The sequence below is a fragment of the Rhinatrema bivittatum genome, chromosome 3, assembly GCF_901001135.1.
Source record: "Rhinatrema bivittatum chromosome 3, aRhiBiv1.1, whole genome shotgun sequence".
NCBI lineage: Eukaryota > Metazoa > Chordata > Amphibia > Gymnophiona > Rhinatrematidae > Rhinatrema > Rhinatrema bivittatum.
This window is the reverse complement of record NC_042617.1, coordinates 68,321,630-68,342,281: the sequence shown is the minus strand read 5'-3', so window position 1 is coordinate 68,342,281 and position 20,652 is coordinate 68,321,630. Positions and strand designations below refer to the sequence as shown.

The 20,652-nt window shown below is 45.2% G+C and overlaps 1 protein-coding gene across 1 annotated transcript in view; it reads right to left on the bottom strand.

Moving 5' to 3' along the window:
- The window catches only part of CAMKMT (calmodulin-lysine N-methyltransferase), a 785,377-nt gene that overhangs the window by 731,895 nt on the left and 32,830 nt on the right, over positions 1–20,652 (bottom strand). The window contains 1 exon segment of the mRNA XM_029593342.1: positions 12,729–12,904. Coding sequence (XP_029449202.1) covers positions 12,729–12,904 — 176 coding nt within the window.

Below are 20,652 nucleotides of genomic sequence, written 5' to 3'. Positions count from 1 at the left end.
CCCACGGGGGGAAGCCCATGCCAGCACCTTCCCCTCGAGGTGAGATAAGATGAAGGTGTCTTTAGTCAATTCATCCTGGAAGATAGAGGGCTGCAGAGCGAATTGCATATAACATTGGTTAACAAACCCTCTGCAGAGTCTGGAATCACCGTTGAAGCGCGGGGGCACTGGGAGAGCCAGCAAGGCTCGAGGCATCGATGGAGATGGCTGTGGATGAGGAGGAGCCGGAATAGAAACTGGATTATTAGTAAGAGCATCAAGACGGGCATGAAGACGATCCATGGAGGAGGCCAATGCCTCAAGAAACTGCTGCTGTTCTTGTACCTGGGATGCCAGGCCTGGGAGGCACACAGCTCCACCAAGTCCATGGCCCTTGCAACCTGTTGCATCGGATGTGGACCCTTAGGCCGAGGTGGGGTTCACATAACCCATAGGCTAGGACCTACAGGTCCCCACCGTCGGAAGGTGGAGTGGGCTGAAGGCAGAGGCCGCTGGAGCTTCACCTATACCAGCCCTCGTTCCCCGCGGGTTGAGCCTTTGGGTGCCGGGCCGGCAGGACTTAGGTGGGCCTCGAGATTGAATAGTGAGAAAAGTTGGTTCAGCCCAGAGACAGCAGACGATAGGTGGTGCAGTCCTACTCTGGACTAGGTAAGATACTGGAACTCTGGCGCCAATGGAACAAAGGCTGACTGAGGGCGCTCGGGCAAAGATAGGCCAAAGCCTAATAAGTCCACGTCCAGGGAGTAGGCTGGGAGAGGCATCTATGACAAGCTTGGATCAGGGCTGGCAGCAATGTGGAAGTCGTGGCAAGCAATGCTGAGATCTGATCACGGAGAAATCAATAGCATTGGTCAATCGAAGCAATGGTCTGATCACAGAGAAGTCAATAGCATTGGTCAATCGAAGCAATGGTCTGATCACAGAGAAGTCAATAGCGTTGGTCAATCGAAGCAATGGTCAAGGTCTGGAGATAGGCTGTAGCGTAGTCAGGCGTAGCAGAGGTCTGGAGATAGGTGGTAGCATAGTCAGGCGTAGCAGAGGTCTGGGTCTGTAGATAGGCGGTAGCATAGTCAAGCAAAGCGAAGTCGATATCCGTGTAGTCAATCCAAACCATAGGCAGGGCAGGAACGAAGAAAACAGCAACCAGGAACAACGAGGGTCAGGAGAAGAGAGTAGAGACGAATCTCTCACAGCAACGAGTACTGGAACAAACAAGGATAGCTGTTGCAAAGGCAACGCTATGGAGCGAGGCCTGAGCTTAAATACACTAAAAAGTTTGACGTCATCATCCGAGGCTGTGGCCAGGTTCCCGCCGTGGGCCCTTCATAAGGATCAGTGATGCGCACACGCCCGGGGAGGGGCAGCGACGGTAGTGAGGTCTCTCTGCGGGCCACGCGGAGAGGCCCAACGAGCAATGGCATCTTGACCTGAAACGCTGGGGACTGTGGCGGAGCCGGTGGCCCACTGCCGCTAGCAAGGAGAAACCAGAAGCTGGAGTCTGTGTAAGAAGGTGAGAGGGCCGCGCTGTAGGTCTGCCATGGACGGCACGCATAACAGCTGTTGTGAGAAATAAGGACAGGATGTCTTTCAGTTGTGCAAAGTGAGCTCTCCCTATGTCTTCTCAGACTAATAATGGCATCAGTGATGTGGTAATCATGATGCTCTCTCTTTAACAGCATCAAGAAACAGTTCTGAAAGCAGACCTTTTTCCATTTCTTTCCTGAGATTTATTTCTGATTCCCTTTCCCATGAAAAAGAGGAAAATAAATTGAAAATACATTTTTCCTACATAAGCAAAAGGAAGACCACCTGGCTTAGTTTCTGCTGTAAGCAGGAGAAAATCTATTCAGGATAGAAGCAAATAAGAGCAGTGAGTGACTAACTCTGTAGAAGCAAGACCAGAGGAGTAGCAAAGCAAAGCATATAGTTTTGTCTCCATCTCCTGCATGTTCCAAATATCCTTGCTCAGAACCTCCCAAATAAGTGTTCCAAAACACATACAGCAGATAAATGTCCCCTTTTACAACAGAAGATATTTGAGAAAGTTTCCTGTTTATCTAGGGGAGGCCAAAACCTCCAGAGTGAATCAAACATTAAGTTTTTTCTCAAGACTTCTATGACATCTAAAATTAGCATATATGTGTTGAATATGCTTGTATTACAATCTGTTGGGATCTGCTTTTATTGAATCCTGAGGTATTTTAAGAGATGAAGGACAGTATTGCTTTATTGATAGTTCTTTCTATATTGAAAGTGTACAAGAGGAAAGAAATTAAAAATATAATTTCTGGTTTTACACAAAAACTTCCAATTACTGTATAGTCACAGAAACAGAATAGGAAGGCAGATAACAATTGCACGGTCTATCTACTGTGCTCATTTTCCCTACCTGCTGAGATGCTACAGAGCTTATGTAAACTTTGGCTTGCAGCCTCCTCAACTTACATGAGGCTGTGAAAAACTTATGTGAGGATTTATTTTTCAGCTTGCTTGACCTCTTCTTGGCATTTTTTTTGGAAACTCTCGACAAGTGATTTGATAAGAGACTGGGTTTAAATCTCCTCAAACAGCTACTGACAGCAAAACACAGCTTGTGGTCAAAGCATGTGTCAATTTTATCAGTGCCTTGGGAGTGGGAAAGCAGTCTGAAAGTCAACAGATATCAGAGCAATGCCTCTGAAAGATTATTTTCTCTAATCACAAAAAAATGGGACTGTGTAAATCACTCACAAAATGAATTTTATAAAAAAAAATGTTTTAACCAAAACAAATAATGTTTTAAATTTTTGAGTAAAAAAAAAACTTTTTTTGATAAAATTTATTTTGTGAGTGTTTTACAGAGTCCATTTTTTTGTGATTAGAGGGTGTTGCTTGGAAGATATATTTTGCAAGTTGCTGCACCTTCGGTGGAAATTAATAGCATTTCTGAAAGATTATTTCTTTATTTATGCTTTTTATATACCGTCACTCCAACAGAAGATCACAACGGTTTACATAAATTGCATTTGATTACATTGTAAAATATTGTATTAACAGGTTCTTATTTAGAGTAATGGAATCTATTTTAATGTTTTGATTAATCAATAGTATTACAAGTTAACAATCTAATATTGATTATCACTGTTTCAGTTTGGAATGGATTTTAGTCAAATATTATTTGATGTGCTGAGAAGTAGTAATATTTCTGGAGCAATAATATTCATTAAGTGGCTTATATGATATCTCTTGACATTAGTTCGTAGGATTTTCTGAAGAGCCAGGTATTAAGTTCTTGTTTGAATTTCTTTTTTTCCGTTAACAGTCTTATTGATCCCGGTAGATCTTCCATAGTTTGGGTCCTGCTATTGTGAACATTTGTTCTCTTATTTGGGTTAGATGAGTGTTCAGATTTGAATGAATTGTAAGGAGATTTTTGTTTTGAGATCTGAGATCTCTTTGCGGGCTGAGCTTTTAATTGTTATTCCTGGAAGAGGTGGATCATAGTTGTTTATAAAGATGAGGGATAATACTTTGCAATGGTTTCTGAACTTTATTGGAAGCCAGTGAAGGTCGATTAGGGAAGGGATAATGCTATCAAATTTTCTAGTTCCTATAAAAAAAGTCTTGCTGAAGCATTTTGGAGAAGTTGTAGTGGTTTAATTGTACTTGCGGGAAGGCCCCACAGAAGTGAGTTGCAATAGTCCAAGTTTGAAAATATTAATGTTTGTAGGACTGTGCGGAAGTCTTGAAAGGTAAATAAAGGTTTTAGACGGTTTAAGATTCAGAGTTTAGAATACCCAGATTTCATTATTTTGCTTATATTTTTTCATGTTAAAATTTTCATCTATCTGTATTCCAAGGTCATGGACATAACAGTACAGAAACTACCTGGACTGGGGTCGATTCATCCTAGTTGGTCTGAAGGAACAATATGCTTGAAACCAACTGCTTTTCAGGGATATGCACTGATTATATAAAAAGATTTGTTCAATAGAAATTTAAATATATTTTTTGTTTTTGTATGCAATTTTGCTAAAATGTTTTGGGTTTTCTGTGTAATAATTTAAACATTTATATTGTAAAACACAAAATAGAACCAATTACTCATTTATATATGATTTTGTATTAAATGTGTAATACTCAAGTAAATACATTACTTCTTTAGATAAATTACTTAAAATGTATTTGTACTTGACCCGGGTACCCGTGACCAGGGTGGGGGTGACCGCAACTCTCACTCTTCAAAACACCACACAGATCAAGTGTTGGCAAAAATTGGCCGCAGTTTTATTTGAATAATAAATATACAACAATACCTACGCACCTGAGCCATAACACAGGTCCATCTAGTGCCCCTTTTGGCAAGCAGTGCATCACCTCTGGACCTGGGGCCTGGCACAGCCAAGCAAGGTCCTGTTCTACTGGGAGGTCTTCCTCTTGGGCATTCCTGGTCGTCTGCCTCACACAAAGTGATTGCCCAATTGATGGGGGGGGGGGGGGGGGTCTGTTGCCACTCTGGGGTCAACGAGCCCTGGCGATAGACAGCCCCCCAGCGTATCAAAGGATGGTGGACCACACACAATGCACTGTCTCCAAATGGTTAATCCCCTCCCAGATCAGGTACTCCCTCCATAGGGCCTGAATAGTTATAAAACTTACCCTGGGCCCACCCCCAACACTAGATGCGGCCAATAGACTAGAAACCAATCAATATCCAATGAATGGCCCACTTCAAGGTATTCAAGAACAGGTCCTGCCCCATGTCAGAGAGATGCACCTCATCTTTGTGAAACAATTCTACACACTCCACGCATAGCCAGTCATGTCTAACATGCATGCAACCATGATGTTCTGTGAAGTTTCCAATCTGTTTATTAAGTTTTTTGCATCCAACGTCCCCACAGTGGCAAGTTCAGGAACCAGCAACTGGGGATTATCTCGGACCAAATGACACTCGTGCAGGGCATTAAGGACGAGATGAGTATGATGTCATTCCTCATATTATCCAGGAGCAACTGTCCAGGAATGTCCCCCAAATCATTGCCTCTGAGGTATATAATCAGTACCTTTGGAGGGGCAGGTCTGGTCAGATGTTGCCTCAGAAGAAGGATGAGCTAAATCCAGTACATATCTCTCTGACCAAGCCATCGTACCATCCTGTTCATTGACACAATGCCCAAGTGTCCACCAGTAAAGCTCTTCCTCGCACGTTGTTCAACCCAAAACACAAATGATCCATTTGTGATCCATGTCATCCAACAGGGCCAGCACAACCCTGAAAGACAGAAGATGTTGTCGCAGTTTGCCATTGCTGGACCTCCCTACCCCACCCAATTCAACCATTACCCAAATCACTAGGGTGCGCAAAGGCCCGGGGATCTATTCACCTGCCTAATTATAGGACAGATATGCTGGGGAACACCATCTACCAATGCGCTGAATTATGATACCAGGCAACCAAATGCAACACCACTGGAGGCAGCACAAATTTGGAATGAGTGTGTTCCAAACAATTCTACTTGCAGCCCAGCCGCATCCAGGGTCCATTTTAGGAAGGCATTAAATTGGAACCTGCTCAAAGGCGAGTTGGCATGCATTAAAAACTGAACTCCCAACGGGTCTGAGCGCCTTATAATGTGCGGCATTCGCAAGAGGGCATGTTTCCAAACTGGAAGTTCAGCTATTGTAATTGACGAACCCCACCCAAACTCGTCAGTCTTAGATCTCTGGATCCAGCATGTCAATTTTATGCCAGTGATGAAGACATCAGAAGCTCAGAGGCCAGAAAAGTCATGACTGCGGCTTGACACTACCACCAATTTGCTCATGCAGAATGCGACAAAGAAGGCAATGCAAAAGATAGCATGAAATAGAACCAGTTCAAAGTGGTAATGTCCCACAGAAAACATAAGATATGCTATACTGGGTCAGACCAAGAGTCCATCAAGCCCAGTATTCTGTCTCCAACAGTGGCCAATCCAAGTCACAAGTACCTGCAAGTACCCAAACATTAAATAAAGCTCGAGTTCCCCTACGAACTTATCCAAACTTTTTTTAAACCCAGTTACACTAACTGCCATAATCACGTCCTCCGGCAATGAATTCCAGAGCTTAACTATGTGCAGAGTGAAAAAGAATTTTCTTCTATTTGTCTTAAATGAGCTACTTGTTAACTTCATGGAGTACCCCCTACTCCTTCAATTATCTGAGAGAATAATCTAAGTCAAACAGTTAGGAAATGATCATGTAGAATTAAACGGCACCCATCGGGGACACGTGACTTGAACCTAGGTGGGTGCTTGTAGGATCGGCTAACAGCAAAGTCCCTGACTGGGTTGGGCAAACCCTGAGCCTTAGCGAATAATGCCTAGATTGCCAGATTGGTCTGCACCTTGCTCCTTGGCATGACACACCGTTTAGCTTGCGCTATGTATTCCACTATCCTGTGGATAAATCAAGACCCTTTGACTGGTCATAGGCTCCAGGACATCCATGACTTCATTGAAGCCCCTCAAGTATGCATGCCAAGTGATGATGCAATTGCCTGGCGCAGCCAGTTAGTTGAGTGCATCCTCTCGCCAATGATCCAGAGATGTACAGGAACTGGCACCCTCCTCTCTTCAGCTCCCTATGCAAGTTTCCAGAAGTCTTCCCTCTTGCAACAAGATAATTAGCTATCTCATTGCGAAGCCTGGGGATGTGTCTAATCCACACCACCAAGTTTATCTGCAAACACCTCAAGACCATTAACCTCAGCAATTCGGAAATCAAAGTGCATTTAGCCAACTACTGGTTGATGATGTGCATGATCACCAGTTTATCATGCCAGAATATCACCCTCCTGTTAGCTAGCCACTCACCCCAAATAGAGTGAAACGACTAACGAAAACAATTCCAGGAAGGTGTGGTTCAATGTGATCCCTGATGCTCCACCCAGCTCTGTGGCCATGTCTCCGCACACCAGGCTCCCTGACAATACAAACCAAAGCCCATACCTTCCAAAGCATCAGAAAACAGCTCCAGTTTAGAACTAGACACTGGGGGGAAGCCATACTACTGAGCCATTGAAAATCGGCCAAGAATCTTTCCCAGACCCCAAGATCTTCCCGCAGAGCATACTTAACCCTCAGGCGGTGGTTCTTTTTGCTGACTGTCATGGACGCAAGAATCAGTCTGCACAGAATGCACATCCCATTGGGATAACATGGCAGGGAAAACCAAGTTCCCAATGAGGGACTGCGCAAATGCTAGGGAAACCTTGTGAGCCGGCGTGCACTGCAGATCAATTCCGTCAGCTTCTGACGGTTGTCTGGACATCATTTGGATGTCCAGCTCTATATCAAGAAAGTACCTTAACTGGAGGCTCCAGTTTGTCTGCTGCCAGCGGAACTCTGAACTCCTGGGCCATTGTTTGAAAACTGTTGAAAAGATCCCAACATACACCCAAGTCACAAGGGCCAATGAATAGAAAATCGTCTTATGTAATGCACAATGCTCATTAAACCTGTGTGACGAGACAGCTCCCAATGCAAAAAGTTGCTTAAGGCCTTGAAGTAAGCGCACAAAACTGAGCACCCCATCGGCATGCACTTTAGAGATGAGAATCGGAACCGGAATTGGTTCGGCTTCTGGTTCCGATTCACATGTGGGGTTTTTTCCATCGGGCCCAATCACGGTTTTGTTTATCGGCTGCGCCCGAGCCATCTTTAAAAATGACGCAGGCCATCCAGTGATCCTACCATGTGACAGGGGCCGGCCAATGGCACGGATACCCTGTCACATGGTAAGGGCAAAGGGCCATCGACGCCATTTTGATTAGTGGCAGCTGACAGCCAGGGAGCGGGAGATCGCTCCCGGGACCCCTACTGGACCACCAGATACCTGTAAAATGTTTGGGGGGGGGGGGGGGGGGTGGGGGAAGCAAAGGGATTAGTTTTAAAGGGTCGGGTGGGTTTAGGGGTTATTTTTGTGTGCCGTTTTTCCCACCCTCCCCCAAAACGATAAGAGAACCCCCACGATCAATATCGTGGGGTTTTCCTATCGTTTCGGGGGAGCCCCCGATTTCTGATGATTTTGAAAATATCGACGATATTTTCATTCGTCCGAAGCCCGATTCACATCCCTAATGCACTTATCAAAGTAATTTGTGCCCTCAAAGAAGAACCTTAGCAGTAGGAAGCTGTCTGGATGCACAGGTAGGAGCCAGAAGGCAGACTATGTCCGTCTTTGCCATGACAGCTGCCCTCCCCCCCCCACCAGTCTCTGAGGAGGTTGAATGTACTGTCAAATGAAGATTATTGTATCATGCAGGCTTCCTGTGGGATGAAATCTTTCCCTGCCCAACCAGCTGGGTAAGAAAGGTTGTATATGAGATTAAATTTACTTGACTCTTTTTTAGGTATGACCGCCAGGGGCAATAAAACCATTCTGGCAAAAGGAGGCAAGGGGGAAGGGGCCTGCTACCCTACCTAGACTAATCTCCACCATCAGCTTCTTCCTCACCACTTCTACAAATCTGGTAGCAGAAGGTACATTCTTCTATCCACCGCATTCAGGGGACCCTAATAAGGTATTCTGAAACCATCCTTAAAACCTTCCCACAGAATTATAGCGGCACGCCTGTTAGGATAACGGCTTAGACCCTATTCCAGTTGTACCCATTGGTCTGGGGTTGGGGGCCCTTTCAAAAAGGACTACTTGCCTTTCCCAGCGGTGACATTCATGGGACATTTAGTAGCGGGATGACCCACAGAACAGGAGGTGCAAATATGTTTATATTTGCAGTCTTGTGCAGTGCATCCCCCTTTAGGGAAGTGCCAGAAAGCTTCTGCTGTGGACTGAGACATGCGCCCTTAGCCTTGGGAGCCCACTTGAGCATGAAAGCAGCAATTGGAAACTTGTACGTCCGAGCTCCTAGCTGTCATGTGTTTCGACCACAACTCAAAATCAGGGGTAACACAAGACACAGTCGGAGTGTCTGCCATCCTCTCTCTGAACCACTCGTCATAGTTCAGCCAGGCAAATCCCTCATATGTAGATTGTGCGCTAACAATGGTATCCAAGTAGGAACACATTGCCAAATGCTGATAGGGATCATCCTGGCCAGCTATCAATGCCAGCCGAGCAAAGGAGTGCACCCAATTATGGTTCTGCTTGTGATATGTGAGGGCTTCCTGCCCCCTGCACCCCTTGCCTGCGTCCTTCCATCAAACTAAATATATCTACTTACTGGAGGCGGCGAATGCAGCACCGGAGTGAACGTGGAATACCTTGCCATAGCTACTTCATAGTGCTGAGGGTAGGGAAGCCTATGCTAGTGGTAGTGGTGTCCCACATGCCTTCCCCCACCGATGAGCTGCATAAAGCGGAAGAGGATACTGATGAGGAACTCCTACTGCCTAAGAAGTCAGAGCAGTGGGACTGCCTCCTGCTCTTCCTTTTGTACTTATGACCTGCTGGCTTAATGTACTCTGCAGGGATCTAGTCAATAGTGACCCTATCAACCCTTGTAAGGAAATTTGGGATTCCCCAACCCCAACTATAGGTGTATCAACATGAGACTCACCCTCAGAGGACTGTAACAATGCTGATTGGACAGAAGAGGTAGGAACTAGATCTGCGATGGGTAAAGTCCCAAGATATACGGAGCCTGATGGGACAGCGCTCCTACATGGAGCAGGAGCAAATGAGGAAGATGGAGCCATGTATCCCCTCAAGACACAGGAGAACAGATGCCACATGCTACAACTGGGCAGAGGGGCCGCTGTAATGGGTTTGCGGGAACAGAGCATACCCGGACACCCAGTGTCCCGGACCAATGACTGCCCTGAGTTGCCATTGCGATTGGGCCACTAGATAAAAACTAGGGGGCCCCGAACATGGCCACATTGGCCGGGCCAGAGGTATAACCTCGGATGCTCTCAGACCGGTATCTGACTGGGTAAAGTGCTGTAAGGGAGAGCAGGGTAGCTACACAGCTAGACTTTCCCAGTCGGATACCACCCACTTCCCGAAGGGATGAAACCGCTAGATTGGCCAGTTGCAAGCACCACAGAAGGCCCCCATCCTGCTAGCTGAAGAGCCAGCAGAGAGGGCTGAGAGATACAACTGCTTCCCGCAGGGTGATTATCTCTAGAATGCACCGATCCCACTCCTCCCACTGCGCTGCCAGTCTCTAGGATGGTCCCATCTGCCTCTGTCTCTCCAGGAGGGAACTGGGACCCATGCCCAATTCCTCCTCGAGGTTCCTTGCGCTCTTTTCGCCCTGCACCACCCTGAGTGGGATTGGAAGGCAGGGCACCCCCCCGATTCCTCAGCAGGTGGAGCTGCACTATCAGGTTTTCCCTAGGGGACCTGGTGGCATGCTGGAGCTCTTTGCTTACAACTGCGAGGCATGGCTGCAAGACAAAAGGGAGTTTAAATGCACTGCTAGCCACTCAAGCAGGTGTCCTCTTTTTTTTTTTTTTTGCAGCAATGTAATATAAACAAGGCCAATCAACCAAAATCAAGCCCAAGTATAATGAATTGCAACCAGGGGAGAAGGAGTTACCTTACCCATGCAGAAAAGGCAGCAGCGTGGGTAACAGAAACAGAAAAGGATGAAACACAGTCCATACCCCAAAGTTACCTCCTCGTGCTGCTGCTCCACCCCCAGGTTGGCCCCCCCAACTTCAAATGGTCCAATGAGCATTTTCAATGTGGCCCAGCATGCCATCTGACCCCTCTCTTGGCTCGTCCCCTTCACAAGAAGGCCCTGCCTGACTCTCGTCGTGCCCTCAACTCACAGAGTCGTCCCGCCACTCCTCAGAGCATACCCGCATCGGCCGTTGACATCATCGCACCGTGAGGTGTCCTCACCGCACACCACCAACACCCCCGATGATGCCACCATAGGAGAGCAGGATGTGTCAAGATGCCCCCAGGCCCGTGCTGGTGAGTGGCCAACTGGCCACCCTATTCCCCCCCTTCGCTCAAGGCGCAGTGCCAGGTTATCGGCAGCATCCGTGCACCGCCCGGTGCTGTGCTTTGTCCTTTGCTTAACCACAATTAAAGTTCCTCTATTTTTGCTTTCCACTTTCTTAAATTCTTTATGCTTTTCCCCTACTGCTTCCACTGGGAGAATGCTTCTTGCATTCACCAACCTTCTTGTGATAACATCCTTTCTTACATTACTGCTATGATCACCCTCTTTTAGTCTCACACTATAATCTCTTGTTCTGGAATTTCCTTTTTACCAAAAAAAAGGAGCATTGTTATTTTAGCTATTTGAATGTCTATCATATCCCGACTTCTTTTTCTCCTCTAGGGTATACATACTTAGGTCCTCAAGTCCCATCTCATAATGATAAGGGTGCCATTCTAACAGATCTTCTTTGGAGTGCCTCTGTGCTTCTACATCCTTCCGGAACTGCAGCCTTCAAAACTGGACAATACTTCAGGATTAAGTCTCACCCATGATTTGTACAGAAGCATTACTATCTCTGTTTTTTCTGCTGGTTATACTCTTTATATATCCTAACATTCTAATGGCTACCAACTCTACTTTATCATATTATTTTGTGACCTTAAGATGTATACATGTAACAGAAGTTTTGTGCAAACAAATCTGACTGTGCCTACTGCCAGCCTTCTGATCATCCAATTACTATTAAAACATGCATATTTTATTTATTGTAACGAGTCTCAAATCATCTCTATCCACCACCAGCCCTAGGTAGATTCAATAAGCAGGCATGTTTTCTCCACTTACAAATCTAAGTTAAATAATACTGCACGCCTGAGCAGACAACTCTGAGGGGATAATGAACAGCTGATGGCCTGAGGTGAACTCAGTCAGCACTGTATCAAATATGAACCATCCACTCAGAAGAGTAGTACTGTTATTCTTAATTGTCATTTTATATTTCATATTAAGTAAATAATTCAAAGTAACGGTAGGCTTTAACATCTTTTGCTGCTTGGAGTACCACTGGAAGATTGGGTTACCATAGAAACTCTATCAAAATGAAGTAGCCTACTACTACTGGTGGCGCTCTAAATAATCAGAAACATCTTGATATTATAAACTGGGATCCTGCCCATTATCCAGTTCTACACTTATATGCTAAGCCAGTACACTTGATTTTTCCTGTGTGAGGCAGCAGTGGTCATCTTGGTTAAATGTGATCTCAGTCAATAATGCAATGCTTGTTTTGTATTTAGTAGGTGTTACCGTGATTGCAATACAGGGATGGGCAACACTGGCCTTGAAATATCAGGTACCAGTCAGTGGCGCTTAACCAAGCATATACAAACCTCAGATTTGCTGCATCTATACTCTCATTTTCATATTCCTCTGTGATCATAAAGACAACGTGAATGGTTTGAAGCCCTTAAGAACCAGCATTCCCCGCCTCTAAGCAGCATTTTGGAATAACTGGTGAAGTTCTGATGATTCTTCAGCATACAAAGAAGAGGACATGAATTTAAAAACAAATCAAACAGAAATCACCCAAACTATGGCAACTGTGGCCACCTTTGATAAGTGTGTCAATGGCTAATCAGTTTTCTTTTAAAACAAAATTCCACTTTAGTACTCATTCTTCTCTTGACAACTCACGTTATCACTTTCTGTTATAGAGATTAGGTTCAAAATAAATCCTGCATAAAATTGATCAATGAAAAAGGAATGCACTGCACTCAGATTGTGAAAGATGCCATTAGCAAGCAAGATAAAAAAAAACAACAAAAAAAAACTGCTAAGCAGTTACCTTAGAAAGAGACTGTACTCTGGATGAAAGATGCTTGTATACTGAAACCAGGGTGCAGAAGGCTCTTCCGATCCATCTTCTTTTACTTCACAAAACGAAAACAGATGAAAGGATTTGAATCTTCTTACAGACACTTGCTGTAAATCATCATTATCCAAGCGATTTTGTCTCAGGGCCTTTGGGAAAAAAAAATAACCCACACACTATGGTAAGTGAATGCATAACAAGCACAGAATCACAGATATTGCAGACAAAGCAAAAAAAACAAACAAAAAACAACTTTGTCCAACTAATAGTCCATCAAGCCAAAGAAGTCACTTCAAAACCTGTTTAAAAAAAAACAAAAAACAGCCAAAACGTCCTTCCCTGTTCTGTCTCCTCAGAGGATTTATTGCACTACCAGCTACAACAATATTTTCTGTTGGTGATACACCAGAGAAAGATCACTGGCCACTTCTCATTGGTAAAGTGATTTCATTTTTATTAGTATTTGTTTGAACATCACTTAAAGCCTCCTGTTTACAGCATTCATCACAGATAAACAAGTCAACCATTTTCCCACGTCTTCTTCAGCAGAAAAGAAATAAACCTTGAAAGGTATAAAAAAGTTTCTCAGTTTTAGGTCCTGAGATAGAAAAATTACAACAGTATCTAACATTGTGAAATGCAATTCTTCTTTATATAGGTTTTTCATGAAAATATATCACTAAAGAACCACAGATAAAGAAATTGTAAAATGCAATGCCCAAAGTTCATAAATACAACAATCTCTAGGACTTACAGGTGAAGGATAAAAAACAAGTTTTTTTCACTTTGGAGACAGAGCGGCCTTGGAGGGAATGGGGAAAGCCATCGGGGCTCCCCTTAGGCTTGGTGCACCTCCTTGCGCGCACCGCCCCTGGATTTTATAATATGCGCGCGGCAGCAGGCGCATGTTATAAAATCGGGTGTACATTTGTGCGCACCAGGTAGTGCGCACAAATGTACCCCGCGTGCGTAGGATTTAAAATCGGCCCCACAATGCTCGTCACTTGAAAAACTCAAGATATATTACTTCAGAAGATTTTTTGATATATTACTCAAAAAACTTTTCCAGACCCGGAGGTCACGTGATGCGGTGAGCCTGGTGGGTCGCGTTCACTGAGGCTCCGGGTGCTGACCCTCCAAAACCTGCAAAATTAAAGCTTTCAGCCTACCCTACTTCGCAACTGGAGGAAATTCCCCTGGCTAAAGGTGTGGACAACTGACCTGACATTCCCAAGTCTGCCGGCAATGTCCACAAAACCTCCGCGCAAAGAAAAAGTAAAAACAATCGGCACTGAGCCCAAGATGGCCGACAGTCGCAGGGCTTTGGAAGGAGCAGGACTGGATGACGCAGCAGTGGCGCAGCTGACAGCGGCGGTGTTAGCCACTCTTGAGCATAAATTCGTGGGAATAAGTGCTGATTTTGCTGCGGTGAAGGAGTCACTGGGAGACATTGGCCGGAAGATAGACTTCACAGAGGGCAGAATCTCGTCTGTGGAGGAGGACCACCAGGCCCTAACCGCTCGTGTTACCACGCTGGAAGCCGCGATTAAAATGGCGGATATCAAACTAGAGGACCTTGAGAATCGGGCACGCCGAAACAATCTAAAATTTCTCGGCATTCCTGAATCTGTGCAAGATGGGGATTTACTATCTTTTTTGGTGGACTGGCTGCCCGGCGCTTTAAATCTGTCAGCTCTGGAGGGTAAACAGATATTGAACGTGCGCATCGCCTCGGACCCAAGCGGGACACGGATAGACGGCCATGACTGGTTATTGCACAGTTCCTCAATTAGGCGCAACGAGCTACAGTCCTCACAGCGTTTCAGAAAATCAAGGACCTAAGATATCAGAACCATAAAGTAATCATCTTCCAGGACTTCTCCGCAGCAGTGGTGTCCAAACGCCGTCTTTTTTTAAGCGTATGTAATGACCTTTTCAATCAGAATATTCGGTTTGCATTACAGTTCCCTGCTACGCTGAAGATTTGGAAGGATGGCAGGGTGTTCATGTTTGAGGATCCGGAAAAGGCGTCGAGATGGCTAAAACAACCTCCGGGTCTTCCTTGAATTCCTAAGGTCAGAGGAATATGGAGTCTCACATTGGTATGCTTAGGCTATTCCAGAACACTGTTTAATTCAGTTTAAGGCATGTTAGGTATCTGCACCACATTGCTGTTGTGTTATACTATGTTCTCCTCTTGTAAAGCCAGAAATACCATGGGCACGGGCTGTTTTTGCATAGGTTCTATTTTGGTTCTTAGGGTGCCTGTTGCCCCTGTCTAGGCTGAGGCTTGGTCTCAATGGGGGGTTAGCACCTGATCGCAATCTATACGGACCTCCCGCCCACATTTTCTAGGGTAAGTACAGGGTTTTCACTTTGTATCATTCTCGGGGGGGGGGGGGGTGTTTCAGAGAACAGCAGGGGAGAGGGGTCTGGGTAGTCATCAACCCTTATGTTAAATGTGGGCTTAGATGGTTACTTTTCTAGGTTAGTTACTAGATAGATAAAGTGCGGTTCATCTCTTGGAACGTGGGAGGTATAGGATCCCCTATCAAGAGGCAGAAAATTCTAAGTGCGTTACAGAGGCAGAGGGTGGGAATAGTGGCCCTTCAAGAAACTCACCTCACAGCGGAGGAAAGTCTCAAACTGAAGAGACAATGGATGGGGCAGTGTTATTTCTCCCCAGCTTTGGGGCGAAAAGTGGGTGTGGTATTTTTGATCCATAAGAACCTGAAGTTTGATTTGATACATCAGGTTTCGGATGCCATGGGAAGATACCTTATTTTAATTGAAAACCTACAGGGTCTAATAGTAACGTTGTGTGTTCTTTATGCTCCCAATGCTTACACTCACTCCTTTTTCCAGGAGCTAGCTGGCAAACTTCTTGCTAATTTTGATGGGCGCTTTTAATTGCATCCATGATCCCAGTATTGATCGCTCTCATCCTCCTGCACAGCTACCCGATCTGTCTGGAAAGGGGATTTCTTATATGTGTACCAAACTTCATATGCTGGATATGGCGGACGCTGAACCTAACTGAGCGTGACTACACCCACGTTTCAAAGGTACACTCCACCCTATCCCATGTCGATTATGTGTTGGTTTCTACTTCCCTGCTGCCCAGGGTTCACCAGGTGAAAATAGGGCCCATTGAGATTTCTGACCACGCTTTAATTTGGGTGGACATCGGGGATGGTGTCAAAGGGAATGCCCCACGGCTGTGGCATTTCCCTAGTCATTTAAGTGGGGATGAAAAATTTAGAACATTCATACAGTGGAAATGGAGGGAGTATGAACTAAATAATTCCCAACACAAAAATGATCCGTGGTTATACTGGGCGGCCAGTAAGGCAGTCATGCGGGGTGAAATTACCTCCTATGTGATAAGTCAGTCCAAGACGATGGTCAAAAATATACTAGACTTAGAAAAGCAGTTGGGTCAGACTAAACGGAGGCTGGCACAATGTAATACGCCTCACGCTCAGACTGAATATAATGATGTCTTGCGAACTCTCAATGCTTTATTGCATGAACGAGCACAGAAGATGATACAGGGTGGAGCGCACAAATTGTTCCGCTACGGGAACAAGGCGGAGTGCATGATGGCCAATATGGTACGGATGACGAGGGGATCCACCATCATAGACAAGCTGCAGGATGAGAAGGGAAATTCACTGGTGCATGGGGAGGATATTTGTGCAGAATTTTGCAAATTCTATACCCATCTTTATGCTGAGGATAGGACAGGAGGTTCGTCTCAGGAGGAGGAATTTTTTCAGGGCCTTCATATCCCATAAATTACTGCTTTTCAGTTGGCAGTCCTGAACAGACCTATAGGGCTGGAGGACCTTAGGGTGGCTATTAAAACAAATAAAGTGAACAAAGCTCCAGGGCCGGATGGCCTTAGCGCAGAGTACTATAAGTGTCTGATCGCGCAAGCTGCTGAGGATTTGCTGCTCTTCTATCAGGAGGCTCAGCAACGTGGACACTTCCCTGTGGAAACCATGAAGGCTTATATTACTGTGCTGGAGAAACCGGGCAAGGATTTATCCTCACCGGCTGCATATCGGCCAATATCGCTGCTTAATTTTGAGGCCAAATTGTTTGGTAAAATCATGGCGGACAGGCTCAGTGGGGTATTTCCTGAGATTACTACTAGTGCCCAGGTAGGCTTTGTTACGGGACTGGCCATTAGCACAAACATGACCAAGTTGCTCATAGCCATGGACGAATGTCAGAAAACAGGGACAAGCGGGAATGCTTGTGGGTTTTGATTCAGAGAAGGCATTCTACCGGGTATCGTGGGCGTACCTCTTCTCTGCATTGCGGCGCTATGGCTTTGCGGGAGAGATTTTACGGAACAGAGATGCTATACCACGACCCCCGGTCCACGATAATGGCTAATGGACACGTCTCCACGGATTTTCGGTTATTCAGGGGTACACGTCAGGGCTGCCCACTTTCTCCCCTTCTTTATATTCTATCGATAGACACTCTGCTCCGGAAGATCGAAGCGGTCACACAGGCTACAGGGTTCACATGGGGAAGGCAGGTTTTAAAGATCTCTGCCTTTGCAGACGATGTCTTGGTTTTCTTGACATCCCCCCAGGATTCGCTGGAGCGAGTCCTTAGCCATCAGCGACATTTTGGGTCCTTTGTGGGTCTCAAAATAAATGTCGAAAAATCAGAGGCTATGGACCTTTGTCCTTCTGTTAAGTCGAACTGGATGGGGGATTTCCCTTTACGTTGGGCAGGTCAGACAATGCGCTATTTAGGGGTAAAGCTGACCAGAGATATCACTCAGTTATATACCGCCAACATACGACCGCTAAAGCAAAATATGGCCAACAAACTAGGGGCCTGGGAAGCCCTCCCCCCTCTCTTTAACTGGGAGGATTGCATTGTTAAAAATGCTTGAGCTACCAAGTTGGCTATACATTCTCCAGCAATTGCCTCTTTGGTTAACCTCGGCGGACATTACCAATATTAATGGCATGGTACGCTGGTACTTGTGGAAAGGGAAAAGAGCTAGACTCTCATTAGACACACTAAAGTTGGGCAAATCACAGGGGGGTCTAGTGTGCCCGAGTTGGAGAGATTATAACTTAGCGTGCCTACTACGTCACATTCGGGACTGGTTGGACGGGACGGGGAAATATACCCCAATTGAATTTTTGATAGAATGGCTCCATCCATACTGACCTGAAACCCTTATGCAGATTCTTGCTTCCCAGGTCCCTGACGCGTGTAAGCGGGCCTTGATTATAACCTCAGTAAGGAAAGCTTGGCATTTCATTTGCCTTCATAAATTATGGTTGGGGAGGTGCCTGACCCCTTATGTTACCTTGTGGGGAAATCCCCAGTTCCAGCTGGGTCTAGAAGGTCCACTTTTCAAAATTTGGGGCACTAGGTGACTTAAGACGGTGCAGCAGTTTTTCGCCCCGGGCACAGGGGCTATATGGAGCTTCAAGACTTATATGGGCTCCATAAACATGAATTCTTTGCTTATCTACAGGCAAGACATTACATATCCCAAATATTTGGAGCCCAACTGCCTGAGGCTGCATAGGGCAGGCTAGAGGATGTTCTCCATATGGGAAGTCGGAGCGGTCACTCTTGCTCTATCTTTTCTAAGGCTCGGAAGGGCTTTACCGACCACTCAGCATTGCAGACCATACAGAATAAGTGGGTCTAACATGCCAATGTCTATATGTCCTTGACAGATATTGCACACAGTTTGGCTGAGTGTGATAAGGTAACAGAAAATGTTACCCTTCGTGAGCTAGGGTTTAAAGTATGGCATTGTGTATATATTTCTCAAGCACGATTGTATGCTGCAAAGCTTTGTGACTCTGATGTATGTATAAAGTGTCAAACTTCCAGGGGCACCTATCTTCATAGGCTATGGGAATGTGATAAGCTGGTTTTATTTTGGGGAGAGGTATTGGACAGATCCTGCAACTCCCCATGGACCTTAAATTGTATCTGCTACACATTCCCCCCCGGCTTCCCTCACACGCCTCTCGGATATTGAGCAACGGTTCCTGCATAAAGCATTGCTGATCGCACTGCAGACAATAATGTCCATGTGGATTACCCAAGACCGCCCTACAGGTAGTCATTGGCAGGTCCGAATGGAGACTTTACTTCAACACGAACTGATGACAGCATGTACTTTGAAGTAGGAAACAAGGCTGACTCGTCTTGCGATGTGGCACAAATTCTGATGGTCCCTCTCAGTTTCCAAGAGAGAATTATTAACTGGAGTTACAAACAACCAATACCGGGACTCTGCTGGGAGCTCAATGACTTTGTAGGTGGACTTGGAGAGCCTTTTCATCTTCTCATCTCCTGAGGTAGTTGGGGGGGATTCTAGTGATTCTCAGTTATATTTTGTGTGTTATGGCTGTTTATGCCTTCCTGTTCTTGTTTCTGACAGTTCAGATGTTATAATATTGCAAAAAATTTTAATAAAGAAATGTATATAAAAAAAAACTTTTCCAGACCCCATATTTAAATCAACTTATCTGAATGGTACATAGCGGAATGCTAGTCCTGAGCCGGTTAATGTCCGTTCATGAAATCAAGGCGGTGCATTGAAAAATGCTATTCATAAACCGGTTGTTAAATTGTATCCATTCATCAGCTCATGCCAACATCAGTTAATTTTTTAATCTCCTTTTGTATTGCTTTGGTGGGAGATTAAAAAATTAACGGATCAAGTTTTTGAAGAAGGATTTTTTGTTTAGAAAGGGACAAATCTCCGTAACAGCCATGGATGCAACAATGGCACCTTCACTAGCAAATCTTTATATGGATAGATTTGAAAAAACGTGGATTAAGAATTCTCCCTTTGCAGCAAGGATATCACTATGGAAAAGATTTATAAATGATGTGTTTGTACTTTGGTCTGGCTCTGTAGATGAGTTAAAAGAATTTGAGAAGTGGTTGAACTCATGTGAGGAAGTTTTCAATGCAGCACAATCTTTCAGTCATCTCTTTTTTTGGATGTGAAGGTTTATAAAACACAAGAGGGGATATTGGAAACAACATTGTATAAGAAAACTGGATCGTAACACATTTTTGGAATTCAGTAGTTTTCATCCAACACATTTGAAAGACAGCTTACCATTCTCACAGTTATGGAGGATTCGGAGAAATTGTACATCATGAACGGGCCGATACAGTAAAATTCATGGGAGAGCCGGCGCACTGAGGTGAGTGCCTGCTCTCCCAATGCGCGCCCAGGCCACTCTCCTGGGGGCGCGATAGAGTATGCAAATGAGGGCCCGCGGTAAAAGGAGGAGCTAGGGACACTAGCGCGTCCCTAGTGCCTCCTTTATGATAGGAGAGGCGGCAGTCAACGGGTTTGACAGCCAACGCTCAATTTTACTCGCTTTGGTTCTCAAACCCGCTGACAGCCACGGGTTCGGAAAATGGACACCGGCATAATTGAGTGTCTGTCTTTCGACCTGCGGGCCGATTCAAAATTTTTTTTTAATTTTGGATTTTTTTAAATTTTGGGGCCTCCGACTTAATATCACTATGATATTAAGTCAGAGGGTGTACAGAAAACCAGTTTTTTTCTACTTTTCTGTACACTTTCCCGGTGCCGGCAGAAATTAACGCCAGCCTTTGGGCAGGCGTTAATTTCTGAAAGTAAAATGTGCGGCTTGGCTGCACATTTTACTTTCTGTATCGCGCGGGAATAACTAATAGGGCCATCAACATGCATTTGAATGTTGCGGGCACTATTAGTTACAGGGGGGTTTGACGCGCTTTTACCCCTTACTGTATAAGGGGTAAAAATAGCGTGTTGAAAACGCGCGGCCAAACGTGGGCTAACAGCGTGCTCTGCTGAAGCACCCTGTACTGTATCGGCCTGTAAGTAAGTTTA